The following is a 27,772-nucleotide window of genomic DNA, read 5'->3' as shown; positions in this document are numbered from 1 at the left end:
CCCGGCAGAGAGCACCGCCCCTCGCGGCAGCCGGAACTCGGCGGCTCGGGACCTCGGCTGCTCCGGGCCCAGGCCGGACTGCGGCCATGGCGTCGGCGGCTGTGGAGAGCTTCGTGACCAAGCAGTTGGACCTGCTGGAGCTCGAGAGGGACGCGGAGGTCGAGGAGCGCAGGTACGGCCGCCGGCCTGGGCCTCGGGGTCGGTCCGGCGGTTCCCCCAGGCCCCCCTACTCTCCCAGCTCAGACGTCGGGCGGACCTCCCTCCTGGGGGCTCGGCCTGACCAGCCTGGGGGGTCGGGATTTGTCCTCCTGACTCCTCGAGTCCGGACCGCCGCTGTGAAGGGGCTCGGCCTCCCGCAGAGATGGAAGCCTCTTCACCTCCCGGGACAGCCCGTTCCGTTTGGGGGACCCTTAGGAAGGGTCTGTTCTCCCCCTGAAGTCCCCCTCTGAACTTTGCCTCGTAGGTCCTGCCTCTCTCCCCAGCTCCATCCCCAGAGTGTTCTCAGCCCTCTTCCGTCATCGTCCCCTCTGTCAGTATTTGTGCCTGTTCCGTGCCAGGCCCCGAGTGAGATGGAGTCACTGGTGGTCCCCTGGCGGCTGGGTTTGAGCGGAAGGGGCAGGTGGGAGCGGAAACAGTTCCCTTCCAGCGTGATAGATGCTGCCCCGTGTGTGCAGGCAAAGTGCTGTGGGAGCAAGAGGGTGAACAGCTGACCCTGGGGAGCCTTAGGTTGAGGCTGGCTTCGTGGAGGAGGTGGTGCCTGAGCACAGCTTGCAGAAAAATAGGGGTTCAGGTGGATGCGGGGGAGGATATTCCTGGAAGAGATGTGGGGAGGAAGGGCATCCCTGCAGGCGAGGGTGTAGCCCTGAGAAAGCCAGGCTTGTTTCCATAGGGCTGAAACTTTGAGGGATGACGCTGAGGGCTGTAAAAGCACCCCACATACATCAGTCCCTTTAAACCTCACGTCAACTCTGCGAAGTTGGTTACTGTCATTCTCGTTTTATGTCTAAGGAGGCTGAGACACAGGTTAAGTCACGCGCCCCAGGTAACACAGGTCGAGCCAGGATTTGAGTTCAGGCAGGCTGATCCCAGAGTTTGCACTCAACCGTTGTGCTACCCAAGCGGAGAGGGTTTGTTTTAGAGGTTTTCGATCGTGATGGTTAAGAGCGTTTGCAGTCCCGTCGACATCAGTGGGATCCCAGCTCCATGTTTTATGGCTGGGTGACTTTGCAGTCTTAGTTACCTCATCTGTAAAATGAGATCATTCTCACAGCAAACCAGTGAGGTGGGAACACAATGATCTCTTAAGTCAAGTGCTCAGCACGGTTCAGAGTAAGCACAGAGTAAGCACCCATGGGAAGATAGGCGGGGGCCAGATTGGGAAGGGCCTTGTGGAGAAGATTGTATTATATTCTTGTGCAGAGGATGGGCCTCGGCGCAGTTAAGCAGGTCAGGGAGGTGAATAGATTTGCATCTTAGGGGGATCTCTTGGATGTTGCTGCTGGGATTGGCTGGGGAGAACCCAGAGATAAGGAAGTTAGGAAGCTCAGTTTAGTCCAGAGACGGCCAGTGATGTGGGCTTGAACCAAAGCTGGGGCGGTGAGGATGAGGCAGGGGTGGGTTCTGGGTACAAATGGGAGGGGCCTGGTGGGACTCAGTGACACACAGGACCCAGGACAGAAGGTGAAGATGAGCGAAGGCTCTGTCTTAGGAAACTGGGAGGGGGGCACAGACCGTGCTGGGGCTATAGGGGGGGCAGGTTTGGAGTTTCCCTGGTTCACCCTTAGTGCCTGTGCAGAGATCTCCATCTGTTCTTCCTGCACGGTTGGAAGTAAAAACTGGTAAAATACAAATACTGAAGTCTCAGCATTGGGTGTCTCCCAGGTCCTGGCAGGAAAATGTCTCTCTGAAAGAACTCCAGAGCCGAGGCGTCTGCTTGCTGAAGCTGCAGTTATCCAGCCAGCGGACCGGGCTGTACGGACGGTTGCTGGTCACCTTTGAGCCCAGGAGATGCATGTCTGCAGTGCTTCCCAGTAACAGCTTTATTTCCGGTCTGTGCATTTTTGACATAGGTGGACGTTGAGTATTGCTGTCTTCAGATGTAGGTTGTAAAGACCAGGTCACACACGACCAGTTGGGGAATAAAGCATTGTAATGGAAAACTCTCACTTAGAAATTCAGCAATTACGAGGCTTTTTGGTAGTTTAGATCAGCACTGTCCAGACTGGCAGCCACCAGCCACGTGGGGTTATTGAACAATCGAAATATGGCTAGTGATTGCTGCTTGTGTAAAATACACGAGATTTTGAAGATTTAGTACAAAAAATTTAGAATATGAAGAGTAATTTCTTTGAATACTGATTATGTCTTGAAATGATAATATTTTTCATATATTGGGTTAAGTAAAACATGATTAAATTTACCTGTTTCTTTTGATTTTTTAATATGGCTACTAGAAAATGTAAAATTACACATGACTCTCACATGTCTCTTGAATAGCCCTGGTCCAGTTGGTTCAACGTGTGTAGTTGTGTATTCCCAGACCTTGCTTGTGCCAAGGATACTTTGGCTAAACTTGTGGCGGCTCTGCTGGAAAGGAGGGGCAGTTAGAAGAAGCTTCTTAAGCTCACACCTGGGATGCTTGTTTTATTAAGTTTTTATTTTTATTTTTTCCTTTGGCCACGCCACACGGCATGCGGGATCTTAGTTCCCTGACCAGGGATCAAACCTGTGCCCCCTGCAGTGGAAGCGCAGAGTCCTAACCACTGGACCGCCAGGGAAATCCCTGGGACGCTTGTTTTTGATCAGACCCGGAAACTGGGAGAGAGCAACACTGCCGAGCACTGCACTTCCACTAGAAAAGTCTCTCTGCCTTGTTTTGGTGGTGACAGAGTTTGTTGGTTTCATATTTCGATTTTCTAGACTCTTGCCCCACAGTTGTTGGAATATGGGCTGGGTTTGGAGACAGATAGGAGGAGGGGAAGCTGCTGGTTTGGAGTCAGATCTTACACTTTGCTGTTAAGTGGCCGAGAGTCAGTCACGTGTCCTCTGAAGAACAGAACCAAGGGGATTATAGTTGAGCTTTCGGCCTCACCGTCAGGATGAGTGGGTGGGACTGAATGTACATGCAGGGCGTTTGTAAACTCTGAAAACCAAAGGAATACTATGTGTTCAGTTAGTAAGTACTGTGGAGTGAATGACCTGAGAGGTTGATGAATAGCTGATAAACAGGAAGTCAGCTGTTTATGTGAAAAAGTATGGAGCTGGGCTTCCCTGGTGGCGCAGTGGTTGAGAGTCCGCCTGCCGATGCAGGGGACATGGGTTCGTGTCCCGGTCCGGGAAGATCCCACATGCCGCGGAGCGGCTGGGCCCGTGAGTCATGGCCGCTGAGCCTGTGTGTCCGGAGCCTGTGCTCCACAATGGAAGAGGCCACAACAGTGAGAGGCTCGCGTACCGCAAAAAAAAAAAAAAAAAAAGTATGGAGCTGAAAATCTGATGTGTTGCTTCGGCTCCGGATCAAACGTACGTGGGGTTGTTAGTTTTTCGTCTCCTGAAGAGCAGTTTTAAGGCTCTGTAGCTGAGAGGTGTGAATTCTGCAACGTGGGGCCCTACTCAGGGCGGCCGGTGGGGAAGTCACAGTCGGGACGGGGTCACCTGCACTCAGCCTCACGGAGGTCCCCGTGCGCAGAACCAGACCTCGGGCCCAGGGGCACTGGTGCCATTTGCTCTTTGTCTTTAAAAGTTGGGGCGGGAGACAGAAACAATTCAAGGTGCAGATGAAACTCATTGCCTAGAAGGAAAACAGCTACGACTAAGAATACGCCTCATGCTTGGTTGACGTGTGGCACGTACTCTGACTCGGAATAAATGGGGTGTGAGTATGTGGGTGGCCCTGGCTGCATCTCAGCGTGGATTCTTGTTTGGTCAGAACTGTCTGTGTTCAAGTGACAGAAACCCCGAGCCAGATGGGCTGGAACAGGAGGGGGACGCATGGGTTGTGATAGCTGGAAGGTGGCTGCACGGCTCAGAGGAGGTCACCTGGGCTTAGTTCCGCTCCGTGTCTCGGCTCCATTCTCTCCTGGGTTGACTTCCTTCTCAGGTGCCAAGTGGTAGCAGCTCCAGCCCTCACGTCCTCTCCCGTTTCTGGTCCAGCTGGGAAGGGTGAGGGCATCCTTCCAGCTGTCCACCCAGAAGTCTCACCACATTTCAGGGGCTCTGATTTGGTCCTTTGTCCATCCCTGAGCCAGTCACTGGCCAGGGGGCACATGAAGCCCTGATTGGCTCGGGTATGGGTTGTGTGCTCCGTCCCAGCATCAAGGGTAGCCTCTCAGACTCGCCTGGTGATGGGTGAATCACCAAATAGCTGTCGCAGGAGTGGGGAGGCCCAGCTGAGTGGGCAACAAACCACCCTGTCCCTCCTTCATCAGTGTTCCCTTTCCACCTGGAATGTTCTCCCCCAGGTGAGCTCGTGGCCCCCACTCTTTCCAGGGCCCACCCTGCTTACGGGTCACCCCTCAGAGAGGCCCTTCCCACACATCCTGCAATGGCACCCTCATCCCTCTCCACCCTCTGCTGCACTTCATCGTTTTTTTCTTTTTTAATACATTTATTTATTTTATTTGTTTCTGGCTGCATTGGGTCTTTGTTGCTGTGCATGGGCTTTCTCTAGTTGCGGCGAGTGGGAGCTACTCTTTGTTGCGGTACACGGGCTTCTCGTTGCGGTGGCTTCTCTTGTGGGGCACGGGCTCTAGGCGTGCGGGCTTCAGTAGTTGTGGAACGCAGGCTCAGTAGTTGTGGCTCGTGGGCTCTAGAGCACAGGCTCAGTAGTTGTGGCACCCGGGCTTAGTTGCTCCACGGCATGTGGCATCTTTCTGGACGAGGGCTTGAACCCGTGTCCCCTGCATTGGCAGGCGGATTCTTAACCACTGCGCCACCAGGTAGGTCCCTGCACTTCATTTTAACTAAAGCCCTTGGCTCTGACCCCGATAGGTTTTCGTATCTGTTCCTCTCCTCCCTAATGTGAGCTCAGGGACCGTGTTTTATTCCTAAGATAGACCAGCACCCAGAACAGTGCCGGCCACAGAGGAAGACTTTAAATATTTTATTGACCGTCATGTTTGTTTTAAACAGTTCATTGAGCTCCAGTAAATTTTCACATATGATGTTAGTTAAAAGTATTTTTTTTACTGACTTCATTTCTAATGAAAGTAGCAGATACAATGTTTGAAACATGCTGGAATTTGTTATATGAAGTCATTCGCGTTTAACTTTGTTCAGCATTTATGTAACTGGTCTTTGCTTCTGTAGGTGACATAGTGGGTCTGTATGAGGAAGACAGTCAGCTGGCCACTGGGATCCTGACCCGGATCACCCAGAAATTGGTCACCGTGGCCTTTGACGAGTCGCATGATTTCCAGTTGAGTTTGGACCGAGAGCATTCCTACAGGCTGTTAAAACTTGCCAATGACATCACTTATAAGCGACTGAAAAAGTAAGTGTATGTGACTGGAAGTCACATGTGACATTTTCCTTAAACACACCTCCCTCCTACTGGGCAGAAGAGGGCAGGCACATCCAGTCTGGGGTCGGTCGCGTGCCCCTCATGGGAGACGGCGGGCGGCAGCGTTGCGTGGAGCCTCGGGCGCTGGGTTAATTGCTGGTTTTCACTAAGCTCCTAATTTTCATTTTCTCCTTTGGCAGAACTCTGATTGCCCTAAAGAAGTATCATTCTGGCCCCGCGTGCTCACTCACAGAGGTCCTCTTCGGCGGATCAGACCCCAGCCCTGCCAGTGAGATATGTAAGAGTTTGTGGTTTTCCTTTCCTGGTTGAAATCACCATGGACAGGATCTCGAACAGTGAGACCCTGGGCCGTTTTAGCAAGAGTTAGAGAATGTACAGTGTGAAGAAATCTACCTTAGTGTCTTTTTATAAGTTTCTTTGTGTGACTTGCTCGACCTAAGTCTCTTTCCTGTACACGGTGTCAAAGAAGTAGTTCATTCCATTTTTTTTTATGATGTTCTTTCTAATGTATCTAAATATTGAATATTTTTGTTTTGAAATGTGAGGGTATTTCTTCTAGCCCAGTGCCCTGTGAGAACAGAGGATGACTGATGATGCTTCATGCTCAATAGCATTTTTTTATAGTTTGAAAAGTGTCAGTTCTAAGTGCATTTGATTATTTTCTCAGTATCCTTTAAATTGAAGACAGTTTATTTATAATTGTAAGAGTGCTGTGTATTAGTCATAGAACATTTGGAAGTAAAAAAGCATATAAACAAGGGAAAGAAATCACTTGAAAGCCTGCCACTTCGAGGGAGCCTCACTGATACATGTGTGTATTCTCCTAGTTGTTTTTCCACCTCCACATAGAACAGTCTGACTTACATACAGACACACGATGTGTCCATGTACACCCCCCCCGCCGACTGTTCTCACGGTGGTCTGTGCAATTTCTCATCTCCTTCAGTGTCTTGGAGAAGCTCATCTTGAGAGGAGTTTATCATCTCATCAAGCAGCTGCCCGTCACTGAACTACCCTGTAGATGTTGGACTTGGCCAGTTTTTACAGTATAGCTTCAGTCATACTCACACAAGGGCCACCCCACACCCTTTTCCTGTCAATCCGGTGCTCATACCCTGGCGGTGTGTTGGCTCTTAGCTCAGGGCTGCTTTGTACCTTCTCAGATTCCAAAAGCACTCCCATTTCAATAAGATTTTATTTCTGCCAACTATTTACCGAGAGGCTACTATGAACTGGGAAGGGAACGAGCGTTGTATTTGCTGTGTTTCAAGGAACACGATGTGCCCTGGTTGTAGCCATCGTCCAGGGGAGAAGGGAGCACGCAGGAGCTCTGCGTCTGATGCTCCGTTGCCCTCTCCGAGTCTGTTTCCGTCTTACCTCCGGGTCAGCACCCTATGCCCGTGGGGGTCAGCGCGCTCGTCTCTGCTGCGGGCACCGCGGGGCGGAGGCTGCGGGTGCGAGGCTGGATGCAGCGGTACCTGCTCTCAGAGCACGGAGCTTACGAAGCAGGTCAATAGAATCGGCCATGGAAGATTCAGAACAGAAACATGGTCCTGGATCTACTCATAATTCTTTTTTGTTTTCATCGTTTTATGGGCGCTTAAAAAGGGACACTATGGTAGAAATGAATCTGTTCCCAGAAACATTTACTTGACAAGAAGCTGTTATTCTGGAGCATGAGTTGGCAGACTTTTTCAATAAAGGGACAGATGGTAAACATTGTAGGCTGTGTGGCCAGTGCGGCGGCGAGCTGCTGGGGACAGTGTCCTGGGACACCTGACTCACCGAGCAGGCGGCCGGCTGGGCTTGGCCTGCGGGCCACAGTCTGCAGATTACTGGTCCAGGAAAACAAAGCAGGTTGATTTTGCGTTGACTGGCTGACCCCTGGGGAGGGCCGGCTTTCTCCCCGTTACAGCCCGTATTTCTGTCGGCACACGCGGGGTCAGGGGTGGGGAGCGCCGGGTGACGGGGAGCTGGGTCCTCACTGTCGCTTGTTCCGCAGCCCCCCTGACTTTCTACAACACCACTCTGGACGCCTCCCAGCAGGAAGCGGTCTGGTTCGCGCTGTCCCAGAAGGAACTCGCCATCATCCATGGGCCTCCTGGCACCGGGAAGACCACCACTGTGGTTGAAATCATTCTCCAAGCTGTGAAACAGGGCTCAAAGGTGGGCAGTGGGCACCGTGTCCCCACCGGCACCCCTCACTCCGGTCTGCCGTGCTTGCAGGTGCCCAGCAGGGCCCTAGCCTGGGCTCTGGGGTACTCGGTTGGCAGTGTTCCTGAGTGTTTACTGACTGAGCACTGGGCTGGGCCCTTTTCAGTCTCTGACAGCGCCTGGGGTGTGGGGTCGTGCTTGGGACTGTTGGTCTGGGGTGGTGAGGTCTGGGTTACTGTCGACCAGGCCACAGTCCAGGAGCCGTCTGCTCAGCACCCATGCTCTGTGCTCAGGCCCCTGCTGGGCATGCCGGGCATGCAGGTGACCAGGGACTGTCTGTGCCATTCAGGAGAAGACCCTGCAGCCAGTTGCTAGAGACAGAAGTGTTTTGGTTGATCAGGTGGTCTGGTGAATTGTGCAGAGTGCAGGTTACCGGTTTCCGAGATGTGGAATGTGATACCATGTATTATTGTTCACTTAGATTTTTAATGGTTGAGAAAGGATCTTTCATCCTCATCTGTATCAACACAAGTCATCGTGGATTCTGAGCACATGGAAAGCTTTTTAGAAAACCTTTCTGGGTCGTAAACGTTGGATAAGGATAAGAATTAGAGCAATATGGTCCACATTTGTAGGTTGACATTTCCTGGGTGCTTCTTATGAACGAGGCATGTTTCTCAGTCTTTCCAGAGTTCGCCCCTTTAATCCTCACAGAAGCCCCGGGCGCGGGGACTCTGTGGTCTCGGGCCCCGTCCTTCCACAGTGGGTGGCAGAGCCAGGACTCAGACTCGGGCGACACTCTTCCCAGAGCTCCTGCTCCTGCAGGGAGATCCATGTTGGTTACAAGGCCATGTCCAGTGGTCTCCTGCAAATGACTGTCTTGGCAAGACGTTTACCAAGAAAAGCTGGTGAAAGATGACTTACTGGCAGGGAGCAGATTTGATGGTTTAATTGGGTGCCTCTGTTTCAGGAAACAGTGAAACAGGAGATACCTGTGTTCACGCTTTGGTGCAAACTGCCTTTGGCCACCTGGATGGGGTGGGGACTCTCCTCTCCGCCTCCCCTTCCCGGTCCACCCCCTCCTAAGAGCCAGACTGCAGTTCTGGAAGCAAGATTGAGCCCGTTCCAAAAGGTTTTTCCTCATTCCGCTTTGTCAGATGATAAAGTGACTTGATGGGTGATGAGACGGGTGTCCCAGCCCTGATTATCTCAGGGCACTTTGAGGCCTTTCCTTCCAGTTGCCGGGCATCCTTTCTGGTCCTTTGGAGCCTAACAGGTTCTTAAGACCCGAGGTCTAGTATCCAGATGTTGTGTCAGTTTCCAGTAACTCATGTCCTGCAGACTGTCTGCATCCGTCCTTACAGCCGGACGTTTACACTGTACGTTACTGGTTGCGCACGTTCCACCCTCTTTAACTTTCGGACTTTGCATTTGCTTAATATAAACTTAAGTGATTTCGTTAAAAAAGAAATTACCAAGCCTGAGTTTGCGCTGTGCTTCCCCAGGTTCTGTGCTGCGCCCCCTCGAACATCGCCGTGGACAACCTGGTCGAGCAGCTGGCCCAGTGGAAGCAGAGGATCCTGCGCCTCGGGCACCCCGCACGGCTCCTGGAGTCTGTCCAGCAGCATTCCCTGGATGCGGTCTTGGCGCGGGGTGACGGCACCCAGATTGTGGCTGACATCAGGAAGGACATCGACCAGGTCTTTGTGAGTAGCTCTCAGCCGGTGTCCGCTCTGCGTGTGGTTTCATGATCTGCAGTCTTTGCCGGGAGTGCACTGTATCCTCTTGCTTTTCTCTGGCCTTTGCTGATTCATGTACTTATCTCGAACGTTGGGACTGCCCACTTTTGGTAGAGATCTGTGCTCAGCACTGAACAGGGACTCACCTGTCTTCAAGATAGTTTCATGAAGAGGCGAGCAATTGTCTTGCAGAAAATATTCCTCTTAAGGGTTCCCTGTGTCTGGCATGTTGGTTGGATAATATCGACCAGCAGAAAAAAAGCACCCTGAAAATAAAAATTCAGAAAATATGCATCCTCCCTAAATTTCTAGTCCATTAATATAAAACATGGTGTAATCCTTGTGAAAGAGAATTAGGTAGGTGATAGATGAATCTGAGATGAAGTCTTCTCATGCAGTTCAGAACTTTTGAGCTCTTTGGTTCTCTAGTTTACACATCCGCCCCCAGTTCCCTTAATTGCGTGTCCTGCCCTGTATTTGCTCACTGCCAGCCCATCTCACTGCCTCACATTTCTCTCCTCGTGTCCGGGGCTGGTGCAGAGACTCAGCCTTCCCCACGGACCTGTGGAATAGTGGGAACCCCAGGGGTGGAGACCAGGACACACGCATGTTACTCAAGGTTAAAGGCGCTGTAGGAATTTGCAGTGATGTGATTTGTGCCGTCACACATGTGGATGATTTCATTTTCCTTTTTTAATAAATTATTTATTTATTTATTTATTTTTGGCTGCGTTGGGTTTTTGTTGCTGTGCGTGGGCTTTCTCTAGTTGTGGCGAGTGAGGGCTGCTCTTCATTGCGGTGCGTGGGCTTCTCATAGCGGTGGCTTCTCTCGTTGCGGAGCACGGGCTCTAGGTGTGCGGGCTTCAGCAGTTGTGGTTCGTGGGCTCAGTAGTTGTGGTGTGCGGGCTCTAGAGTGCGGGCTCAGTAGCTGTGGCGCACAGGCTTAGTTGCTCCGCGGCATGTGGGGTCTTCCCAGACCAGGGCTCGAACCCATGTCCCCAGCATTGGCAGGCGGATTCTTAACCACTGCGCCACCAGGGAAGCCCAATTTCATTTTCTTGTTCCTTTTTAAATCCATGCTTTTTGGGACCTCCCTGGTGGCGCAGTGGTTAAGAATTCGCCTGCCAGTGCGGGGGACACGGGTTCGAGCCCTGGTCTGGGAAGACCCCACATGCCGCGGAGCAACTAAGCCTGTGCGCCACAGCTACTGAGCCCGCACTCTAGAGCCCGCACACCACAACTACTGAGCCCACGAACCACAACTGCTGAAGCCTGCACACCTACAGCCCGTGCTCCACAACGAGAGAAGCCACCGCAATGAGAAGCCCGCGCACTGCAACGAAGAGTAGTCCCCTCTCGCCGCAACTAGAAAAAGCCCGAGTGCAACAACGAAGACCCAATGCAGCCAAAAATAAATTAAGAAAAAAAAAATCCATGGTTTTCAGAGTTTTCTTCTCTGTAAGTTACACCTCCCTCCTGTCATTCTGGCTAAAACCCCTTCTCCAAAGCAGAAATCACAGATAAGGAAGGAGTTACGTGTCTTTTGCGTATGGAAGTAAGTCAGGGTCTAGGTAGACATTTTGAGGGCTGAAGAAAATATTTTACTCTCTTGACAAATGTGGAATAGTGAGAGAAACTCAGCTTCTCTCTGTATAAACTACTAAAACCCAAATCCTGGCATGAGCAGGTGCTTTTTCTTTCCCAGGAGTATGTCTGATGACTGTGCAGGGCAGGGCTGGGCTCCCACCCCTGGGCTCAGCTGAGCTTATGGTTCTTGGAGGACCTACACTCTCCCTTCCTCCCTCTCCCTGTGGAGGTGACAGTGGCTCTAAGGCCAGTCAGGATGTCACCTGTGTGGATCTGTTGCTCCTTCAAGAAAGACTTTGGACTTTTTAGCGCCTTTGAAGGAACTTACGGAAGTGGACCAATTGATGATAAATAAAAGCATTTTGTGAACTAAAAGGAGCTAAAATAAGTGCAAAGTCGAGCCAGAATTATGATGTCTCCTTTGCTTTTCTTTACAGGCAAAAAGCAAAAAGACCCAGGATAAAAGAGAGAAAAGAAATTTTCGAAATGAAATCAAGCTGTTAAGGAAGGAACTGAAGGAGAAGGAGGAAGCAGCCATGCTGGAGAGCCTGGTGGTGGCCAACGTGGTCCTCGCGACAAACACAGGTGAGGGGACGGGCCTCCACCCCGTGGAGGCCACCCTGTGGCCTCGAAGAGGGCTGGGAGTGTACCCTCTTCTTTGGTTTTCTGGAAGAGTTTGGTAGAATTGTCTTTAAAGTTGGGTATAACACACCAATTCCAGCCCTTCTGGGCCTGCAGTTTTCTCTGTAGGGAGGTTTCTTCTTTTTCTTTTGGCCACACTGCATGCTGGTGGGATTTTAGTTCCCCAACCAGGGACTGAACCCGGGCCATGGCAGTGGAAGTGCTGAGTCCTAACCACTGAACTGCCAGGGAAGGGAACTCCCTGTAGGGAGGTTTTTAACTGCAAAGTCAACTTCTTTAATGGATATAGGATATTCAGGGTGTCTCTTCTTGAGTGAGCTTGTGTCTTTCAAGGAATTTGCCCATTTAATCTAAGGTGTTCAATTCCTAGGCATAAAGTTGTTCGTAACAACCCCTTATCATTTAAAAAATGTCTGTAGCATCAGTAACAGTGTCACCTCTTTTGTTCCTGATGTTGGTAATTTGTATCCTCTCTTTTTTCCCTGATCTTGTGGCAGGAGGGTTATTAATTTATTGATCACCTCAAAGTGCCGGTTTTTGGTGTCACCAGTTTTCTCTGTTATTTTTCTGTTTCCTGTTTCATTGATCTTGGCATTGGTTCCTATTATTTCCCTCTTCCTGCTCACTCGGGTCTAGTTTGCTCTTCAGTTTCTGTTTTCTTCAGCTGGAAGCGGAGATCATTGATTTGTATTGATTTGAGACCTGTTGTGTTTTATACTATAGGCATTTAGTGTTATAAATGTTTCCCCATGTTTTTCACGGCATCCCATAAATTCAGATGTATTTTGTTTTCATTTTCATTCATTGTGAAATATTGTCATTTCCCTTTTAATTTCTGTTTTTGACCCATGATGATTTAGAGGTGTGTCATTTTCTTTCCAAATATTTGGAGGTTTTCCAGATAGCTTCCTATCATTGATTTCTAATTTAATTCCATGTGGATAGAGGACATTCTGTGTACGGCTTGGATCATTTCATTGAGACTTACCTTATGGTCCAGAATGCGGTCTCTGTGAATGTTCCACGTACACTGGAAAAGAATGGGCTGTCTGGTTTTGTTGAAGTGTTTTATAATGGTTGATGACTGTCGTTCAAGTCTGTATCTTACTGATTTTCTGTCTATGTGTCCTGTCACCAAGCGAGGGGTGTTGAAATCATCTGTAACTACACGTTCGTTTATTTCTCCTTGGAGTTCTGTCAGTGTTTTCCCTGTGTCCTTTGTAGCTCTTTTACTTGGGGCGTAAATGTCATGTTTTCTTTATTAATTAACCAATATATCATTATGAAATGACTTTTATCCCTAGTATGTTTTTTTTTTTTAAGATTTTTAAAAATTTTATTTATTTATTTATTTTTGCTGTGTTGGGTCTTCGTTTCTGTGCGAGGGCTTTCTCTAGTTGTGGCAAGTGGGGCCCACTCTTCATCGCGGTGCGCGGGCCCCTCACTATCGCGGCCTCTCTTGTTGTGGAGCACAGGCTCCAGACGCGCAGGCTCAGTAGTTGTGGCTCATGGGCCTAGTTGCTCCGCGGCATGTGGGATCCTCTCAGACCAGGGCTCGAACCCGTGTGCCCTGCATTGGCAGGCAGATTCTCAACCACTGCGCCACCAGGGAAGCCCCCCTAGTGTGTTTTTTTTTTGAAATCTACTTTGGTATAAAGATAGCCACTTCAGTTGGAGACCACATTTAGCTGCTTTAAGCCTTTCTAATATGGCCACTTGGTTCTTAAAAGCCAGCAAGTGAGAGATTCTTGTAGCAAGATGGGTTATAGTGTTCTGTAATGTTACTGTGACGTGACACCCCATCACCTTTGCTATATTCCTTTGGCTAGAAGCAAGGCCCGGGTCTGGCCCACACTTAAGGGGAGGGTATTACATGAAGTGTGAATACCGGGAGGCCAGGGTGCAGGAGGGGGTTGCCTTAGGGTCTGTCTGACACAGCCTGTCCTGGGGGCTACTCTAAGGAACAGAGTCCAGGTTCTGATTGACTTTGTAATTATTGTTTCACCCAGTTGCCTTTTAAATCAGATAGGACAGAAACAGAATTACAAAAATACTTTCATACTGTCTTTTGTACTTATCTATGTAGTTGCCTTTATTGGTGCTCTTTGCTTCTTTGTGTGGATTTGAGTTACTGGCTAGGGTTCTTCATGTCACCCTGAAGGACTCCCTTTAGTATTTCTTGAAGGGCAGGTCTCAGCTTTTCTTTACCTGGGAATATCTTTTCTCTCCTCTGTTTTTGAGTGACTCTGTTTTTAGAGGTAGAGTTCTTGGTTGACAGCCTTTTCCTTTTAGTTGTTTGAATGTGTCACCCCCTGCCTCTCGGCCTCTGGTTTCTGCTGAGAACGCAGAGTTAAGTCTTACTGAGGATCCCTTGTATGTGACAGGTTGCTTCTCTCCTGCTGTTCCTTCTTTGTCTTTCGGCAGCTTGACTGTGATAAAAGTCTCCGTTTGCTCCCTTCGGGTTAACCACGTGGAATTTGTTGAGTCCCCTGGACGTGTGCGTTGTTTTCCATCAGATTTGGGAAGTTTTCAGCCGTTATTTTCTCCATTATTCTTTTGGCCCCTTTCTTGCTCTCCTTTCCTTCTAGGGCTCCTATTACGCATACGTTGGTGTACTTGATGGTCTTCAGGGTGCTGGTCATGGAACTCATTCTTTATTCTTTCTGTTCCTCAGACTGAATAGTTCAGCTGGCCTGTTTCCTGATTCTTCTGTCTGTTCAGATCCGCTGTTCAGCCCTTCCAGTCAATAACAGTTATTGTACTTTTCAACTGCAGACTTCTTTGTTTTGGTAATAATTTCTGTCTTTATTTATCGTCTCTATGTGGTGGGACGTCATTCTCAGACGTCGCTCACCTTCACCTCCTGTGGGCGCAGAGCCCCAAGGTGAGCCAGCAGTGAATGCGTAGGGCCTCCTCTGCTCTTTCCCGAGTGTGCACACGGCCCTTACACGCGTGTGGCTTCTAGATTCTCGGCCACGTGTCGGAGCTTTCAAAGCCCATGGACGCCTCACGCCCCAGGTTTTCCTTCAGAGCTCCTGGTCATCCTGCTTCGCACCAGCTGCTGTCCATGGCCTCCGAGAGCACTCGTGTGCGACAGTGGCCTCTGGTTGTTTCCCACTGACACCCCCTGGGGAAGGGCTGTTTGCACAGGGCGAGCTCCAAGTCAGGTCAAATGAAGACAGTCTTGCGAGTGGGACCTTCCAGGGAACCAGCGGCAAGTCCGACAGTGACAGTTCTCTGGGGGCGGGGCTTCGGAGGAGTTCTGTCCCCAGTGGGGCAGGCTGCTTTTTTTGGAAGATGTTGGGGGTAGGAGTTTATTAATTAATTAAGTTATTTTTGCTGTGTTGGGTCTTCGTTTCTGTACAAGGGTTTTCTCTAGTTGTGGCGAGCGGGGGCCACTCTTCATCGCGGTGCGCGGGCCTCTCACTATCGCGGCCTCTCTTGTTGCGGAGCACAGGCTCCAGACGCGCAGGCTCAGTAGCTGTGGCTCACGGGCCTAGTTGCTCTGCGGCATGTGGGATCCTCCCAGACCAGGGCTCGAACCCGTGTCTCCTGCATTAGCAGGCAGATTCTCAACCACTGCGCTACCAGGGAAGCCCAGGCTGCTGCTTTTCACTGCGACCGCAGGCCATTGGTTTCAGGGCCAGCACAGAGCTGGGAGCGGTGCCTGTGCACAGGAATGCCATGGAGCCTGCTCTTCTTGCCCAGAGTTAGTCAGTTTTCGGAGAAGACACTCCTGGATTGCTGTAAGTTTTTGACTGATTTCTGGAGTTCTGAAATAGTTCTGACACTTTTGCCAGTGTTCTTGTTGCTTTAGTGGTGGAGGGAACTTTCAGAGGCCCTTATTCAGCCGATTCTGCTCACATTCTTCTCTGACTGACTTGAATGCAGCACCCGCTGGAAATCACAGCTGCCCCTCTGTGCAAGGTCAGCATGTGGTCTTTTAGGTCCCTCCTGGTTAGACTGGGGAACTGGAATGAGATTCCTAGAAGCGCTTCCCTTTGCAACGTGAAATCACAGCCATAATCCAGGCACAGCTCTTAGCTATCCAAAGCCCTGTCCAAATTCTGCCTTCTCTGCAGACAGACTCCTTAACCGTCTCTGAAAAGTCAGGCTCAGGAAATTTATCAAGATGTAAGTCTTAATCATAAGATAATATACATCTTAGTGTAATTAATCTAGGGGAAAAGGGCAAGAACTCACATTTGTAGCGTTTGTTAAAGCCTATCATCTTGTGGCAGGCACTTGATATATATTATTTAATACGTGTGCTACTTTTTTTTTTTTTCGGTACACGGGCCTCTCACTGTAGTGGCCTCTCCCGTTGCGGAGCACAGGCTCCGGAAGCGCAGGCTCACGGGCCCAGCCGCTCTGCGGCATGTGGGATCCTCCCGGACCGGGGCACAAACCCGCGTCCCCTGCATCGGCAGGCGGACTCTCATCCACTGCGCCACCAGGGAAGCCCTGTGCTACGTTTTTATATATGTATTTGGGTAACCAACGTGTTATTTGACACATCCGTGCTCTACTAGTGTGTGGTGTGTGTAACAGTCTGTGAGATGCAGGTGTTGTCCATGTTTGTAGATGAGGTGCTGGGGTCGGGTGGCGTGCCCAGGGCCTCACCGCTGTTTGTGAGCGTGGGCGTGGGCCCCGGGTCTCGCCCACGCTGGACCTCGTTCCACTGTACGGCTCTGCGTTCCACGGAGGAGGCACTGGTGCGGTGGGTCTGTGTTGCTGGTATGTAGGGGTTTTTCCCTGGGTGAACGCCCGGCAGTTCATTGTTCTGTGTGTTCAAGAGAACACCTAAGAAGAGAATTAGCTAAATTCTAAATTCAGAAAATGATACAGAAATTACATTTAGAATTAAGACAGCCTTCCAAGGATTTCGGGTCCCAGCCCCAAAGTGGTGACTGATTTTGGTGAATGAAACGTTGGAGTGGCCATGGCCAGGGGCGCACTGCTTCACACTTACACGTGGAGTGGGCTGGAACCGTGAGCTCCGGAACGTTCTTCCCAGGTTTTATTCCAAGGTGCAAGCATATTACACGAGCCTTAATACAAGACTAGATGATGAAACAGTGGCTTGTTGGTGACTCTTTTGGGGTGACTGCAGCTAGGATGACACAGCCGGTGCATCCTGTAAAGGCTTACGGTTCTGATTTTGACCAGGTGCGTCTTCGGATGGCCCCCTGAAGCTGCTGCCAGATGGCCACTTCGACATGGTGGTCATTGATGAGTGTGCCCAGGCCCTGGAGGCCAGCTGCTGGATCCCCCTGCTGAAGGCCAGGAAATGCGTCCTGGCCGGAGACCACAAACAGCTGCCCCCCACCATCATCTCTCACAAGTAAGGCCCCTCCACCCCTCAGCTGCCACCCCTTTGTCTATCCCTCGAAGCCCAGCCCAGAAGCCCCGCGCTCACCCGGAGGTCCTGGAGGTGCTGGGAAGCCTGGCCGATGTGCTGACTTAAGGATGTGCGGTGGGTAGGTGGCTCCCTGGGCATCTGAGCCCCCACTTTGGCGGAGGGAAAAGCCTGGGGTCCTCCTGAGCGGAGGCGCGGTTTCAGTTACACTGCACAGAGGAAGTAGGGTCTCAAGATGTATGACTCACAGATCCCAGAAGAGGGGACGCCAGCGGGGGAGGGGCAGCCGTCCAGCCCAGGTCACTAGAGAGCGGCTAGCAGACCTGTCATTTATAAGCTGGTTGGGGCCGAGGCCACTGGCTTTTCCCGGGCTTCACTCTCAGGGGTGGTTGTAAAAGGTGCCCCGGGCGAAGCAGAGCGGGAGTGGGAGTCCTGAGCTTGGGTCCTTCTCTGGACGTGCAGCTCTGGCGTGAGCAGGATGGTCACACTGTGAGGCCGCCCAGGCAGCAGCTCCGAGAACAGTGGTGTTTCTCATCCCGCCGGGGCTGCCATCCTCCGTGTGCTCCTGTACTTGCTCGTTTAGACGGCAGCTCGGTCAGACGTGTGCTCCCTGAGGTCGGGGGTCGAGTGGTGTCCATCCTTGTGGCCCCAGAACTGGGCGCATGCTCAGTCCCTGCCTGTCGAGTTGACGTCCTCTAACGGGGCGGCAGGTGGAGGTGCGCATTTGCGCGGGGGTCCCGGGGGAGAGCTGGCCCCTCAGTGGCTGTGTGACTGACTCTGGCTGATTGGCCCTCACCTGCAGGCACGTCCTTCCACTGAGGACACAAGGGGTGGCTCAGGGGACTGCGCTCCTGCCGCTGTAGAGACGCAGCCGTCAGTCCCTGGTGTTGTGACTGCTTCCTGGGTGCGGCCTGCTGCCGCCACCGGGCCTCAGACCCCGCCAGGGCTCCGGCCACGCTGGCCCCTCCGTCCCTCCTACCCGGTTGTCAGGTCCCGACCGCCCTTCATTCACTTCTCTGTCATCCGTGTCGACGGCTCGCTCGCCTGCCTTTCTCAGCACTCAGCACCCCTGACGGTGGTGTGTGTCAGTCCATCGTTTACTTCCCAGCGGCAGTGTGAGGCCTGTGAGGCCTGGGGACAAGGCCTGGCACTTGGCGTCCCTGAGCAAACTGGTCTCTTCCGGGCCAGCTCCCACGCCTGGGTCCAGGGGCGGCTCCCAGAGGTTGAGGCCCCCGCAAGATCAGGAGACGAGCAGACCTCTCCCTGCTGCTGCTGTTGGAGACGAGGGTCTCCTCCAGTCCGTGTGAGGGAGGCCGTCAGTGGAGCTCGCAGGAGGGGAGTGGCGACCCCGGAGTTGAGGGGTGTGCAGGTCAGGGTCCCCCAGGAAGGGGCGTCTGGCCGGGGGCTTCAGAGTGAGGGCGCAGAGCGTAGGGTGAATTGAGTGGGAGATGGGGGAACGTGGTTTGGAAGATCGTCCTGGTGGGAGCGGGTGTGCACGTGGGGATGGGCTCGGATGCTCTCCAGAAGCAGGGCCTCGGGGGCCTCGGGGGCGTCGATTCAGCGGCTGGTTCCGGAGGAGGCCCGGGGGGTCCTGGGAAGCGGGTCTCTGGGTGGACGGTGTGCCCTCGGGGAGGGAGCACCTTATGGTGTCTGTGGAGAAAGGGTGATTTTGGGGGAAATCTGTCTGTGGGGTCGTGCTGGGTGTTTCTGGGTTTGTGGTTGGGGCTGGTAGTCACCTCACCCCTCCTGTCCTTGGCGCTGCTTTTGGTTGGTACCTTTATTAAACAGCATTAACTGCAGAGGTCTCGTCAGTTATGGAGGAGGACGGATGCCTGGAGTAACACTGGGCACTTTCCCTCAGTGGTTAGAGGAGGCTCTGGAGCCTGGCGGCCTGGCTTGGTCCTGGCTCTGCGGCTTACTGGCTGGGCGGCCTCGGGCTGGTCTCACTCTCCTCGTGTGGAACATGGGAAGCGTACCAGCAACCGGCTCAGGTTGTGTGAGGATGAGGCAAGTTAATCGGTGTAAAGTGTCCAGAGCAGTGCCTGGTGCGTGGGAAGCACCCAGCAACCGTCAGCTGCTCCTGTTATAAGTAGTGGACTCCTTACGGCCGGAGTGTGTTGGAATTTTTAAAAACTGGTCTGTGTTAGCTCCCTTTAGCTGCTGTAACAAATTACCACGAACTCAAGCAACAGAGGTTTATTATCTTACAGTTCTGGAGGTCCAAAATCAGTCTCTGTGGCTTGAGATCAAGGTGTGGGCGGGGCTGGTTCCTTCTGGAGGCTCCGGGGGGGGAGAATTCAGGCCTTTGCCTCTCCCAGCTTCTGGACCCACCTGCCTTCCTTACCTGGGACCCCTCCTCCGTCTTCAAAGCCGGCTCTGCAGCATCTTCAGGGCTCTCCTGTCACATCGCCTTCTCTGAGGCGGACCCTTCTGCCTCCCTCTTAGGAGGCCCTTGTGATGACGTGGGCCCTCCCGGATGACCCGGGATCATCCCATCTCTGCTCGTCCCCTTTGTCACTGAGGTCACATGCTTGCAGGTCCCAGGATTAGGATGTGGGCACCTCTGAGGGGCCGCACCCTTAGTTCTAGGTCAGAAGTGGGGCGTGGGTTGCGTGCTGAGGTTTGAGGACTGCTTTCCTCCCCGGCCCCTGGTTTAGGCTGGACTCAGGACTCAGGCCCTCCTTCCTTGTCCTCTCCTTGGGGTAGGGCCGCCCTGGCGGGGCTGTCGCTGAGCCTGATGGAGCGCCTGGCGGAAGGGTATGGTGCCAGGTCGGTACGGATGCTGAGCGTGCAGTACCGCATGCACCAGGCCATCGCGCGCTGGGCCTCGGAGGCCCTGTACCATGGACAGCTCACGACCCACCCTTCCGTGGCCGGGCACCTCCTGCGGTGAGTGACTCGGCTACACCCCCGTCCCCTGTGTCACCGGGACCACGTTCCATAAAGATCTGAGAGTGAAAGTCACCTCTGAGACTGGATTTCTGCATTTTGCCCTGGAGAGCTGGGTCGGGCTCCTGCAGTCTGAGGTCCCTCGCCCTCTGCACCGTCCGCTGTCCTGTCGGGGGAGGGGGGCAGCGGCGCTTCTGTTTCTGGGACCCCAGCGCCGCTCTTTCGCCGGGGCCTCGTGTGTTCATTCTCGCCTGTGTGCAGGGATCTCCCGGGAGTGGCTGCCACGGAGGAGACAGGCGTCCCCCTGCTGCTGCTGGACACGGCCGGCTGCGGGCTGTTTGAGCTGGAGGACGAGGATGAGCAGTCTAAAGGGAACCCCGGTGAGCCTGCCTGCAAAGGGCCTGCTGTTTGTTTAAAAAGGCCCTGAGCTGCTCTCTAAAAACAGAAGCCCCTCTCAGCTGCCCGCGTCAGAGAGGAGCGGGGCGAAGGGAGGGGAGGAGGCGAGGGCATGGCGCTCCGTGGGGGGTGGTTCTGAGCCAGACGCCCTGGGAGGTCGAGTTCTCGACAGGCGGGCGGCCCCAAGTCAAGGGAGCGGGTGGGCCCAGGCCGCATCCTGTGTCCTTGTTCAGAACCGAGTGGCCCGGCGCTGCCTGGCTTGGCCTTGGGACGCGACCCTGGCTCACTCACAGGGCTGCCAGTCAATGGGACGCAAGGCCGTTCTTCCACTAAAAGAGGAGACTCCCGTCAGCTGTGGGTCCTGTGCTTCGTTTGCCGGACCCGGCGGCCCCTCTGCCCCAGGTTGTTGGCTCGCAGGAGTCAGGCGCAGTGTGAGAGCAGCCTGTCGTCACAGACGGAAAAGTGCTTAAAAAACAGGCGTCGGTGACAGGTGTCCAAGGTGCGCCCCGCCTTGTGCTGAAGAGTCGTCCATTTCCCTCCAGGTGAAGTGCGCCTCGTCAGTCTGCATGTCCAGGCACTGGTGGACGCCGGTGTCCAGGCCGGCGACATTGCCATCATCACGCCGTACAACCTGCAGGTGTGGGGCTCCGCTGTCTCTGTGTGTGTCGGGGCGACTCGCCGCCCCAGAGGGGCCAGAGGGAGAGGGCGATTTATGGGCTCTTGGGACGAGGGCTCCAAGGTGGAACTGACCACATCCTGACTGGATCCAGGGCTCAAATGACCTCAGCAACGGCCTCCGTCCACCTGTCCGTGTTTCCCCCCTGCCATGCCATCCCCTGCCCCATCCTGAGCTCTCGCCTGGTTTGCTGTGTTGGCTGCGTTTTCAGGCCTGCCCTCGGGGGCCAGGCAGCCTCAGCCCGACGTCGTCCTTCCAAGGTGGTCCCGGGGGCGCCACCTGTCTCTTTATGGCATTTCCCACGGGAGTCTCAGCTTTGAGTCTTATCAGTCCGGCTCAGGTTGTCCCGTCCCTGAGCCGCTGGGATGAGGGGTCCTCGCCCCTCCCGGGGTCGGCCTTCTGGCTCGTGGGACACCACGGGGCTGGTGCGGCTCCGCTGGCTGCCTGGAGGAAGGTCGGGGGCACGGCTGTCGCCTGGAGAAGGCGGTGGGTGGGGACCAGCAGACACAGCAGACGTCTGCTGCCTTCTCGTGGGCTTTTCCGCCATTTCCCCTCTCAGTGCCTCTGTGCTCGTGAAGCAAAGCCTGCCTGCTTTGGTAGGAAAGACGTACCTGCTTCAAAGCATTCTGAGGCCCGCTGCTCAGTTGCCATCTCGGTTTGGAGGCATCACACTTGGGGATGTCTGAGCCAAGCGCGATGGTGACACACGTGTCAGCACTGGGGTGTGGGTCACAGCTGCCACGTTTGTGTGCTATCTTATCTGTCGTGTGCACGCCCGCGGGAAGAGCGGTTCTCGGAAGCCTTCTTCCCGAGGCTCCTGCGGGGCCTCCCTGGGGCCTGGCAGCTCTTCAGGGCCAGGCCTCCGCTGGGCTGAATGGCAGCGTGTCCAGGCCGCCCCGACCTGGGCTGTGATATGTGGCCTCGCTTGGTGTTGCAGGTGGACCTGCTCAGACAGAGCCTCACGCACAGGCACCCGGAGCTCGAGATTAAGTCTGTCGACGGCTTCCAGGGCCGAGAGAAGGAGGCTGTGATCCTGTCCTTTGTCAGATCCAACAGGAAAGGTGCAGAGCTGGGAATTCCCCGGTGGTCCAGTTAGGACTCGGCGCTTTCACTGCCCAGGGCCCAGGGTCGATCCCTGGTCGGGGAACTAGGGTCCCACAAGCCGAGCGGGGTGGCTGGGGAGGCCGGGACGCTGCTGCAGAGGGGGGCCCCAAGAGCCCAGAGCTTGTCTCCTGGCCTCCAGGCCAGTTTAGCCTCAGGGCACGGCTTCTGCGGCCAGGGCGTGTGGATGTTCCATCTGGTAAGAAAATTGTACCCAGAAACAGTTGTTAGTTAACGGGCTCTGTGAGTCGTTTCCAGTACGAGGTTGGCAGCAGATAAGAGGGGGGGATAAGCTGAGGCGGGGGAAGAACACACTGGAATGTCCCTGGCGCTTTCCCTCGTGTGTCGGCCGCAGCTGCAGCCCTGGGCTGTGTCCTGGGTCTGGGCTTAGGGAGATGACTTTGTACCGACTTGGGAATGAGCGGCAGTCTGGTAGCTGCCAAAGCCCCAGGTGGGACCGCGGGACCGTCCTAGACGGTGGCTGGGGGCTGAGGGGTGGGTGCTGAGCGACGGGGCCCCTGGCTGCGGGGGTGGACGGAGCCGCGTGGTCCTTCTCAGGGGATGGTCGCTGATGGGGGAGGCCTGCCTTCCTAACCCTTAGTCTCTGTTCCCTGCGCCCCCCCCGGTTCGTGTGCAGGTGAGGTTGGCTTCCTCGCCGAGAACCGGCGCATCAATGTGGCCGTCACCCGCGCCCGGCGGCACGTGGCTGTCGTCTGCGATTCCCGCACCGTCAACAACCATGCCTTCCTGAAGACCCTGGTGGACTACTTCACAGAGCACGGAGAAGTGCGCACAGCCTTTGAGTATCTCGACGACATCGTCCCTGAAAACTACTCCCGTGAGGGTGCTCAGGGCCCTGGCCAGGCCGGCGTGAAGCCCCGCAGCTCTGCCGTGACGGCCAGGAGGGCTCCCGGGAGCAGGCAGCCCACGGGGGCCGCGCTGGGTCGGAAGAAGCTGGACACGGCGACTTTGTCCTCCGAGGCCCAGCCTCAGCCCAGCCTCCACGGAGGTGGCCGGGAGGGGGCCCGGAGCAGAGACGGCACAGAGCAATTCAGGGCCATGATAACGGAGTTCGTGGCGAGTGAGAAGACACAGCTAGAGTTCCCTGCCTCCCTGGATTCGCAAGACAGGATGTGGGTCCATCAGATCGCGGAGGAGTACGGGCTAAGGCACGAAAGTGCTGGGGAGGGGAAGGAACGGTTCATCACCGTGAGCAAGAGGCTCCCACCGGCCCCTGCGGCTCCAGCACCCCCGTCAGGGCCTGGCAGCAAAGCCCCTCCATGTCCAGAGCCCCCCAGCCCTGCGCAGACAGAGCCCGCCATCAGGGAGCAGAGCCACCGGGACCAGCCGGACCTGAAGGCGCTGCACCTGGGCAGACTGCAGAGGGCGGGGAGCCAGCAGGAGCAGCAGGCCATGAGCTCCAGGCCGCGGAAGTTCCCAGAAAAGAAGAAGAAAGAAGCAGAAGGTAAGCTGGTCGGCTCGTGAAAACACAGGCGTGGTGTCCCCTTTACTGGGGAGTTTGCCCCACCGCAGACCCACCTGCCCCCCTTGAAAGAATCAGGACCCCTTCCCGGTGGTGCCCCTGCGCTAATCCTGCATTTTGTGCCCGGTTTCAGTCAGTGTGGTCTGAGTTCCCTGAGGGCCGTGCTAGTCACAGTGACTTCTGTGTGCCCGGGGCCTCGCCTAAGGCCCGGCAGGTAGGGAGCCCTCAGAGCTTCTACTGCAGGTGAAGGGCCTGGAGGAGCAGCCGGGGTGGGCCCGGGGCCCCTGGGAACGGAGGGGCAGCCGCAGCACCCTGCTGCGGCAACGGCACTCCTTCCACGGGCTCGCGGGGTCCCAGGTAGGGCCGCGCACTCCGCTGTCACGTCCCGGGCTGTGCTGGCCCTCTGCTGGGGCGCCTGGGGCCTGTTGGCTCTGCACCCCCGTCCCGTACTGAGATTGAAGGTCCAGGGTCTGGATTTTCTGTAGATGCCTAGGTGAGCTCTGTTACAGCCGCTTCCCTCTTGGCAAGACCGCGAAGGCGGTCCCGTTCCCCGTATCGCTTGATGCCTGTGCGCAAAGCTGCACGAGCATAGTTCTCAGCTTTCAAAGCTGCACGAGCGTAATTCTCAGCTTTCAAAGCTGCATGAGCATAATTCTCAGCTTTCAAAGCTGCATAAGTGTAATTCTCAGCTTTCAAGGGCAGCCTCCCTGCATCTGAGGGTCCATCTGAACTCACTCCACGATGTTTAGTGAGCGACCTGTGTGTGCCAAGCTTTGTGCTAGTGAGCAAGACGGACGCCACCTCCGCCCCGTGGGAGGTGACACTGTGATGGGGGAAAGAGGTGCTTCACTCCTGTTTAAAACCCACTGAGAACACGTAACTGCCATGGAGGACGGGTGCAGGAAGGCATGACCGGAGGAACGGGCCTTCCTTCCAGAGGAGGGCGTGGGGCATGGCCACTTGAGGACCGAGCGCCCTGGGGAGACATCACCCCATTTCCGGGGTGCTGGCACTGCTCGGGGTTTGAAACGCTTCTTCAAGCAGCCAGAATAATGGTGTAATTACAGAATTACAACCATATTATAATTGTCATATTATTGAGCGTTTTCCTACAACTTTAAAAGATTTTCATACACCTGGTTACGAATGTTAAGGTTTCGTTAGCCCTGGCCGGTGAGTGTGCAGGAGTTCATCTGACCATTACCCTAGAGGCGTGGTAGTTTGGGTTTTTTTATACTTAACGAGGTAAGGAACAGTCTCATGTTTAAATGCTTTTCTGGGTGTAAGAGGATGAACTTTGTGCAGGCCTGCTCCCTGCACTGCCAGCCCTTTCTGGAAACTCATGCCTTCGCTGTCTGGTGTGACTGGTCGTCGGTTCAGTGAGGGACCCAGCTCGATGGTGCATCCGCTCACTCACTGTGGCCCCAAAAGCAGGAGGCCGGGCGCAGCTGCTCGATGGGGCAGACGTGGGCCCAGCGGGAGAGTTCCGGTCCGACTTCTTTCTCCTTGCCTGTTGGGGTGACGCCTTTCTCCCCTCAGGACCCATGGCCGTAGATCTGCCTGACGGGGAGGACTTTGACGCCCTGGTCTCGGCCGCCATCACGGCTGACAATACTTGCAACCTCGCCAAGTGCACGGCCAGCATTGTCACCCTGGGCCAGCTCTGTCTGCACTGCGGCCGCCGTTACTGCCTCAGCCACCGCCTGCCCGAGGTACGCGGGCCCTTGGGCTCGGGCAGTGGGGAGGGCGGCGGGGCTTTGTCTCCAGGACGCAGATCCTGGGTGTATGCACCCCACACAGACTGTGGGCCTGTGCGTGTGTGTGTCACCCACATACAGACTGTGGGCCTGTGCGTGTGTGTGTCACCCACATACAGACTGTGGGCCTGTGCGTGTGTGTGTCACCCACATACAGACTGTGGGCCTGTGCGTGTGTGTGTCACCCACATACAGACTGTGGGACTGTGCGTGTGTGTGACCCACATACAAACTGTGGGCCTGTGTGTGTGTGTGTGTGTGTGTGTGTCACCCACATACAGACTGTGGGCCTGTGCGTGTGTGTCACCCACATACAGACTGTGGGCCTGTGCGTGTGTGTGTCACCCACATACAGACTGTGGGCCTGTGCGTGTGTGTGTCACCCACATACAGACTGTGGGCCTGTGCGTGTGTGTGTCACCCACATACAGACTGTGGGCCTCTGCGTGTGTGTGTGTCACCCACATTCAAACTGTGGGCCTCTGCGTGTGTGTCACCCACATACAAATTGTGCACCTGTGTGTGTGTGTGACCCACATATAAACTTTGGATCTGTGTGTGTGTGTGTCACTCACATACAAACTGGGCCTGTGTGCATGTGCGTGTCACCCACGTACAAATTGTGGGCCTCTGTGTGTGTGTGTGACCCACATATAAACTTTGGGCCTGTGTGTGTATGTGTCACCCGCATACAAACTGTGGGCCTGTGCGTGTGTCACCCACATACAAATTGTGGGCCTGTGTGTGTGTGTGTGACCCACATACAAACTTTGGACATGTGCACGTGGGTGTGTCACCCACATACAAACTGTGGTCCTGTGCATGTGTCACCACCAAGCAGATTGACATCACCCTGCCAGGGAGGTGTGGGAGCCGCCCCTGCACTGGCATCTGCTTGGAGGAGGGTCTGGGCAGGGCTGCAGGAAGGGTTTGGGCTCTAGCTGCCAGCCCTGCGAGGGTGTGGACCCTGCCCGCCCCCCACCCCCCAGAGCCTGTAGGTGAGGGTCCACGTGCGGGAAGGGTAGAGAGCCCCTCCGAGGTTGGTGCTGGGGCTTCCTGACCCCCGGGCTCTGCGATGGCAGAACTGGGGGCCTCTTCCCCCACCCCCGGCACAGCACTGCCTCTTGTGTCCCCAGATCCACGGCTGCGGGGAGAGGGCTCGCGCCCATGCACGGCAGAGGATTAGCCGGGAAGGGGTCCTCTATGCCGGCAGTGGGACCAAGGACAGGTCCCTGGACCCTGCCAAGAGGGCCCAGCTGCAGAGGAGGCTGGACAAGAAGCTGGACCAGCTGACCGGCCAGCGGAGGGGCAAGAGGAAGGAGAAGGGGAAGTGAGGCCGGGAACCCCACCACCTGCACCGCCTCTGTGTCTGAAGCTGTGGCTGCCGGTGAGCGGGGCTGCCCCTGGCATCTTTCTGTCCCCAGCGGCAGCTCCTGGAGACAGTGCTACAGGCAGACCCACGCCGTCTCCCTGGTGATGGGCGAGGTGGCTGCGGGAGCACCGGGCGGTGGGCTGCTCTACGTGGTGGGTCGCGGTGGAGAGGCCGGGGGCACAGCTAGGGCCAGTGGCCACTTCTCAGGGCTGTTGTAGGGAAGGCCCTGGAGTGCTGCGTCCCTTTCCTCACTCCCGGCCCAGGCCGTTCCCCGAGATCCCACCCTCGGAGTCACGGGCTGCTGCTTCCGGCATCGGGAGGGTTCTGTTCCCTCGGACCCCTGCCTGGGCCTCAAACTCCATAAAAGTGATGTCCCCGCCGTCCAGGGCTGGCCAGCCTTCAGCCCGTCAGGTGAGAGAGGGCGCACAGGTGACGTCTCGGAGCTGGTACTTCTCCTGTGTGCCCCCGTGCACGACTTGCCCCTCGTTGGGGCTGTGACTTCACTGAGGCCGTCCTCTCTTTGTCCCCTTGTGGCTGCGGTGGCCCCAACCTGACCTGACAGCTCCGGGCGTTCTGCTTCTGTGCAGGCCCTCGGTCAGGCCCGGGCGTGGTTTACGAAGGCACCCGGGCCGACGCCTGCCCATCCTCGGCGCTGTGCCCGGTGACGGTCTCGGGAAGGAGGTGCCCCAGAGCGCCGGCGCTGCTGTGACCCCTGCGGACCCAGAGCCCCCGGAGGTGTCCTCCCGGGTCCCTCGTTGAAGAGAACCCCAGGTGGATGTATTCTTTTATCCTCAGAGTTTTTTGTGTTTCAAAGGGTTATAAGTGATTTAAAAACTAAATAAAAATATGTGCACGCGGCCCACAGTATGTGTGTTATGTGTCTCCGATGGTGGTTCTTCCCCTCTTTGCTCAAAGCGTCACTTTCCGAAGTGGTTGAGAACTGGTGAGCGCAGGACGGTCGGGGCCTTACCGGGGAGGTGGGCGCCGGCCACGCGGGGCAGCTCTTGTCCTGGGGACAAACGACAAGGGGGAGAAAACGTACCTGTTCTGCTTGATTTTCTACCAACTGGAACGAAAGTTTCAGGTTGGCAGGTGTAGC

At 55.0% G+C, this 27,772-nt stretch overlaps 1 protein-coding gene across 1 annotated transcript; it reads left to right on the top strand.

The window, feature by feature from the left end:
• Positions 1-14: 14 nt before the first annotated feature.
• Positions 15-27,531, top strand: IGHMBP2 (immunoglobulin mu DNA binding protein 2). Its single transcript, XM_082626521.1, has 16 exons — positions 15-172; positions 1,882-2,048; positions 5,305-5,488; positions 5,698-5,795; positions 7,521-7,684; positions 9,178-9,378; positions 11,436-11,583; positions 16,810-16,984; positions 19,706-19,888; positions 20,150-20,268; positions 20,827-20,921; positions 21,898-22,021; positions 22,699-23,526; positions 25,084-25,256; positions 26,438-26,688; positions 27,261-27,531. Exons 1-15 carry the CDS (start codon positions 87-89, stop codon positions 26,633-26,635), a joined length of 2,943 nt encoding a protein of 980 aa, XP_082482647.1. The 5' UTR covers positions 15-86; the 3' UTR covers positions 26,636-26,688; positions 27,261-27,531.
• Positions 27,532-27,772: the final 241 nt, after the last annotated feature.

The sequence above is a fragment of the Mesoplodon mirus genome, assembly GCF_964341445.2.
Source record: "Mesoplodon mirus genome assembly, chromosome: 7".
NCBI lineage: Eukaryota > Metazoa > Chordata > Mammalia > Artiodactyla > Ziphiidae > Mesoplodon > Mesoplodon mirus.
This window is presented reverse-complemented; position numbering and strand designations above follow the sequence as displayed.